Below are 6,390 nucleotides of genomic sequence, written 5' to 3' on the forward strand. Positions count from 1 at the left end.
ATCTACTTCCAGTACGTGGCTTCATTCCAAAAACATAATGTTGCACTGGATCATCCGGCAAGAAGCAGGTTCAAATGTAAACAGCGAACTAAACAAGCATGTCAGATAATTAATTTATTTAATCTGCTCTGACTGCACAACTTCAGAAACTACATGCTACATGTAGCATCCATGTTTAGCTACTTCTGTAAACAACGAGCTGAATGTGACGTGTCGCATCAGTGCAGCGGAGAGTTTACACTGGAGTCTGAATGAGATCTCATTTAAATCATAATGTAAATGTTCTCGCAAAAAAAAAAAAAAGAATTTAGCATTAAGACCTGCAGAGTGAACGTAGCCTAACTGAACTGTTGGACACCGGAAGGAAATACGAACATCTGACTCAAAAATACCTGAAATGTCTCCAATATTTTTGAATGAACTGCAAATCTGGGCTTCCAGTTTATTAAACTGAAGAAACAAATTACAAATTAACTTTTTCAGATTCTTAAAATCTCAAATAGTATTTTTACTGATGATCCTTAAAGAGCTCCGTACTTTTCATGCAAAGATACAAAAGGTAAACCTCTGGGTTGCTGAGCTGTTTCAAAATAAATATTGAGGATCAAATTAAAGTCTTTGACTACGTCACACAGAAGGATCTGTTGCTTTGAAAATGAGGATGATAGTGGAAAGAGGTGGGGGTGTCAGCGTGGCATTTTAGATTTAGTGCATTAGACAGATAAGGCTTCCCTGGAAGGGACTAATGCAGCAGGAAGGGGCACAAGGAAAAGGTACAACAGCAACAATCAGGGCAGACAGCAGCACCAGAAGCAATCAAAAATCATCCCCCCACCCTCAACATAACAACATAATAATGTGCTATTTGGTATATGCAAAAATCCCGCACGGTAATATGACTGCATATGTTGCACATTGCACTTTCTTAAAACAGTACATGTCTCGCCTTACATTCTTATCTGGAATTAAATCCACACCCTCAGCATCTTCTATAGCCAGCTCACTGAATCATCAACACCTCTTTCGGGTGTCACAGAAAAAAAAGAGTAAAAACAGAAACTTCAGCAATAACTCCACGCACAAAAAACCAGGGTAAAAGTGAGGTGACAAATCAGATGAGAAATGGCTGAAAGTTGCGAGTCAAAGTGGAGCAAATGGATCAACAGAGCGTGAACAGAAGCTAGAGTGTGAACCAATCTGTGGTCTATTACTCAGAGTAACTCACTGATGATATGGTTTGATTGGTACCTAGAGCAATAAGAGGTAAAAGGCTGAAGAGCTGGTCCGGAAAAAATAAAATAAAAATGTAGAAAGAAAACAGGAGCAGAAGAAAAAAAGAGATATCAAACAGTAAGTGAGATGTTTTCAGGAAAAAAAAAAGGATATGGCCCATAAAATTCAATTTTCTTGAATGAACTAAAAATGAAATTCTTTCAGCTCAGACAGGGGAGGGGGACATTATGGTCTGAAACACGAAAAGACAACAAGACGATCATTTCAGTAAACCCTGCAGGTTGCTTGTAGGATTCAACCTAGATTTAGGGCAGCATAGGTATCTACAGTATATTCCATTGTACCTATGTTTTCCCTGGGTTAATATTGAAAGTCATGAAAGAAGCTGGGCTCTCCCTTCAAATGTCTTTTAAAGGCACAGTGTGTAGGATTTGTTGTTTTCAGCGACATCTAGTGGTTGAGTGGTTGAATCATCCTCCCTGGTCCTCCCCCCACCCCCACCCCCCGCTTCCAAACACAAAGGAGTTGCTACGGTGTCTCTCAGGTGTCAAAAACCTTTGATAATTCCAACCGCGATGTCTACCAGCAGCTTCAGGGCTAGTGATGTTTCAAGTGGTAAGATTATGAGCTTTAATAAGTAAAATTATCCCCAACAAATATTACATTTATAGTATTACAACTAAAAGAGTTTTTGACGCCGCCACCGCAGTTTGTCCTTCATGAGCCTTCGTAGACAAGATGGCGGCTGCCTGTAGTGGCGACCCGCGACCGTGGAGATATAAACAGCTTTTTATAAGGTAAAAATAATAAAACAAGGTCTTTGTCTGCAATGATTAGACATGTTTTTTATTATTGTCATTAGTGATTATCTCAATTTCAGCTAAAAGAATTGACAAAATCCTACACACTGTGTCTTTAAGGCTACAAAAGCAAGTGATTTGATGTAGACCACATGTGTCAAACACAAGGCCTGCAGCGCGACTCCGTGTACCAAAATTTTATTTATTTATTTATTTTTTACTTAACATGAAATTTGTTTCTTATATCAATTGTAAACTTTAAATTTATGGTTAAATGCAACAAAATTAATTAAATAAAAATAAATTAAAAAAATCCCTGCCCCTGAGCTGTTTGCTTTAAGTAGCTGAACAATTTAGTTGTATAGCTCAGTACTAATGACTGAAAATAAGCTGCTTTAAAGTCACCATAAAACATAAACTAAATCTGCCATAATGCAGCTACTCACTAGAAACTCATCAGTGAGTAAAACTTTTGTTTTAATAATATTTGTGTTTATTTCAGATTTAGTCAGTCGTACACTTAGTTCTTATCAGTGTTTAAAAGAGGACATGTTAAAACTCTGTTTAGTCAAAGTTAAACACGAAACATCAAAGTTCATTACAACTGGCCCTTCGAGGGCCACCATAACGCTCATGTGGCCCTCGGTGAAAATGAGTTTGACACCCCTGAGCAGACTGACTGAGTCAAGGTGGAACTTGTAAATTCCTTTGGCAAACTCTTCGTGGAGAGAGGTGCGGACCTTTTATCTGCTTAGGAGACGCGTGCACACAGCTTGAGCTACAGGTAAAGAAATGTTGATATCGACCCGATACCAAGTAAATACAAAGCGAGTACCGCCAATACTAATGCTGATACCAATATTTATGTGTATTGAATAATTTTGTAAGTTTGCCTTTAATTACTCAATTATGTTTTAACACGGCACAAAGATTTTGTTATAACTAACTACAGATTTATTAAATAATGGGCATGCTCCACATGAAGAAAACAAGAAAAGATGTTGCCTAATGGCTACCTCGTGTTATTTATTTGCACAGTAGTGCAAAAATCTGTAAATAAAAGCATCAATGTCATCATGCTAGCATCAGTCCAGTACCGATGCTGATCTTTGTATCCATAATATTGATATTTAGATCAATACGCCCACCTCTAGCTTGAGCTCAGCAGAGCAGTCTGGACAAACTGGCCACCCATGGTTACACACACTTATAAACAGTGTTGTGACAAGTGGGAAAAAAATAATAAAGTCAGATTACGAACAACAAAACCATGACAGCAGAAGCTGCTGGATGATGATCTGTCCACAAAGTGAGGGACAAACCTCCTTGGAGACACACATACACTTTAACAGAACCAATTAAAGTGAGGCTTGGCAATGAAGAAGGGGCTATAGTGTCATTTCACAGTACCTATGTTCTCCAGTGTATTTTTCATTTGTTTTAAAATATATTTGCAGGGGGAGCCAAGCAACTTTCATGACTTTCACGGGAAAACATAGGCACTAGGGAACACGGGGATGATGCCCTCGTCGGTCTTTTCTTTCATCCTCCTAAAGTACACAACTGGTGCACAGTGAGTTGCTTTCTTGTGATTTGATTTGAAGCTTTATGCAAGGGTGGAGCGGGAGCAACACAATAAATATCTAGTACCTGCAAATAAAAGTTTTGAAGAGCCTACTTTATATACAAACATGGACAGTATAATGGATGTAAAGGTGGAGTTTTAGTGCACACCGAGCCGACACCACACATATGCAGGCAAAATGAAAGTAAAAAACAGACAGAACCACAAACTGACACACAGTAGATGAAGGCACTATTGCAAGCAAAGTCCAAGAACGAGTTGTCACAAAAAAACATCAAAACCCTTTTCCAAATCCTTTTTTCAATCCCTTGGGCTAGATGCTTTAAACAAAAACTATTGTTTTCTATTTTGAGGAAAGCTTTTTGAAAGAGTATTTAGGTTCCTCGACTTTTGACAAAATGATGACGGAGAAAATAAAACCTTGCTAAAGGAAAGGATTTTCACATGCTGTCATCAAACTTTCCTGTCTGTCTGCTGAAACAGGAAGAGAGGTGCTGATTCATCTGCCTCGTCTCATCCCTCTCTTCTCTCCTGCGTCCCATAACTCCCAGCTAAACACATTTAAAGCTTGTCCAGTACAGAATGTCATTTCTTCACAGTGCAATGATACACAATTATCTCTTATCTCTTGTTTTATCAGCACCGTTCTAGCTGACCTTACTTTGTGTGGGAAGTTGAGTCAAGTGACTGAATGATGTGGGAATGTGTCGAGACACTCCTGGCCTTGATGTCCTTACTTGTGTGGGAGCGGTGTGGCGAAAACAAACTGTTCCTCGCAAACAAAAACAATCTAGCCCAAGGGTTTGATAGCTAAAGGAATACACACACGTGCAGGCATGCAAACACACACACACACACACGCACACAATCAGTCGTGCACTCACACGGTTCTCCTCCCTTCCCCCACAAGCAGACAAGGCAGTACATTCAAGGTAACAGAAAGTCAGTCCCTTCAGAAATCCATTGGGTCCTCCTCTGCAAGGCCACTATCAGCAACGGTTCTGCCTCCGTCTTTCGATGAAACCCCATCACTTTCAGGTTTGGCCTTAGGAGGGGCGGTCAGTTCTGAGCCCCCCTCCGGTGCACCCCAAGTGTCGGTGCTAGGCGGATAGAAGTCATCGTCAAAGCCACAGAATCCTTCATCCACACCCTGATCATAGCGCTGGTAGGTGGAGGCATGCACCTCGTTTTCTCTGGCTGTGATCTCCAGCGTGCTGTTCCACATGCCATAGCCGAAATAGATGAGAACGCCTGTGGAGGCAGAGAAACATGAAATCAGCGTATAAACAAGACATTGTACAGCAAGCGTGCGTGTGGATGGGATTCTTGTAGTAATGTCTTGAAGTAACAAATAACTAGTGGCAATTTTAGCCTTTTTTTAATTCAAATTTGAATGTAACACCCCCTAAAAATGTAACACCCCCTAAAAATAAAGAAACTATGATTACTATTATTTTTATTATTTGGAGGAGTTGTATTTTTCATGTAGCTTATAGTTGGTTTAAGCTGCAGCCACCCTTAATACCATGTCTGTGTCTAAGTTGTAGGGGAGACCGGGGACAGCTGCAGCACGTTTTGCATTTGACTCTGTTACTCAGAGATGGTTTGAATCAGACAAACCAAATTTTAATACATTAAACTTACATCTGTCTGTTAACAGTCAAAACCATTTTTAGATGATTAAAGCATGTACTTTCTTCACAATTTGCATTTGAAAATGAAAAGTCAGATGTTGCAACTGACCCCGGGGCCGGGGACAGTTGCAACATTGTTTGGGGTTGTTTGCAACATATTATTAATACAATATATTTCACTGTAAATAAAAGTTTTGTTATTTTTATATTTATATTATTGCTTGATTTATAAAAAATGTAAGTTATAATAATATAACAGTGTTATTTATTTATCCTTTTTGATCAAATGATGAACATAGATTAGCCTTGATGATTATACCTTATATACAGATGTCAAAGTCTAATTGATATAAAATACAGTTGGTTTTTAGAGACAAGAATAATAGAACAATTTGTGAGGTTATTAACTTTTGTTTTGCCTATTGTCACTGTACACCTACATTATGCAACATTTACATTGAAAGAAACTGGGATTTTAAAACCATTGTTGAAAACAATTGAAGAAAATACATCTTAAACACTTATAAGTTTTAAACTGTAAAATTGTTATGAATACCTAATACATAAGTGTAAACTTAAATTCAGCATCTTAATATCATCTGTATGTGCTCTGTTTTTATATGGATTTATTATAATAAATCTTTCCTGTCAGCCATGATAAAACCTCATGTGTTAGCTAAATAAGCTGATCTGGATACATGTTAACCATATTAGTTAAAAGTCAACATATCACTAGTTTAAACCATATAAGTTTGAGCTAGATCACAAAAACAGTGACAACAGTTAAACAAAAATAAAGCTAGGCAAAAATAAATAATAATAAATTTGGTACCTCGTAATCTTTTTTTTTTTTTTTTCAAATAAATCCTGGAGCAGTTTTTGAATCTGCTTACTCTTTCTTTGCAAGGTGGGACATCTAACTGAGCATGTACAGTGTGAGTGTCATCGCTCCAGCTTGTTTCTGTTTGGAGAAAAATAACGTGTTGCAACCGTCCCTTGTTGATACTGTCCCCGGTCTCCCCTGCAACTGGCTAATGTTACAGTAGACTTACTACTGGAGTTTTAATAGATAATTTAACCTACTTGTAAACACAACAGATGACCATATTGCTTTAGCAGGGCTAGGCACAGTAAGGAG

General features: G+C 38.2%; 1 protein-coding gene across 1 annotated transcript in view; it reads right to left on the minus strand.

Annotated features, from left to right (window-relative positions):
- Nucleotides 1–3,692: 3,692 nt before the first annotated feature.
- slc7a14a (solute carrier family 7 member 14a) overlaps nucleotides 3,693–6,390 on the minus strand; it is a gene marked incomplete at its 5' end in the record, with an annotated part of 21,324 nt that continues 18,626 nt past the window's right edge. Inside the window, 1 exon segment of the mRNA XM_014028246.1 lies at nucleotides 3,693–4,869. Within this exon segment, the coding sequence (XP_013883700.1) occupies nucleotides 4,571–4,869 (299 nt within the window). The 3' untranslated portion in view covers nucleotides 3,693–4,570.

The sequence above is a fragment of the Austrofundulus limnaeus genome, unplaced genomic scaffold (genome assembly GCF_001266775.1).
Source record: "Austrofundulus limnaeus strain Quisiro unplaced genomic scaffold, Austrofundulus_limnaeus-1.0 Scaffold733, whole genome shotgun sequence".
NCBI classification, from domain to species: domain Eukaryota; kingdom Metazoa; phylum Chordata; class Actinopteri; order Cyprinodontiformes; family Rivulidae; genus Austrofundulus; species Austrofundulus limnaeus.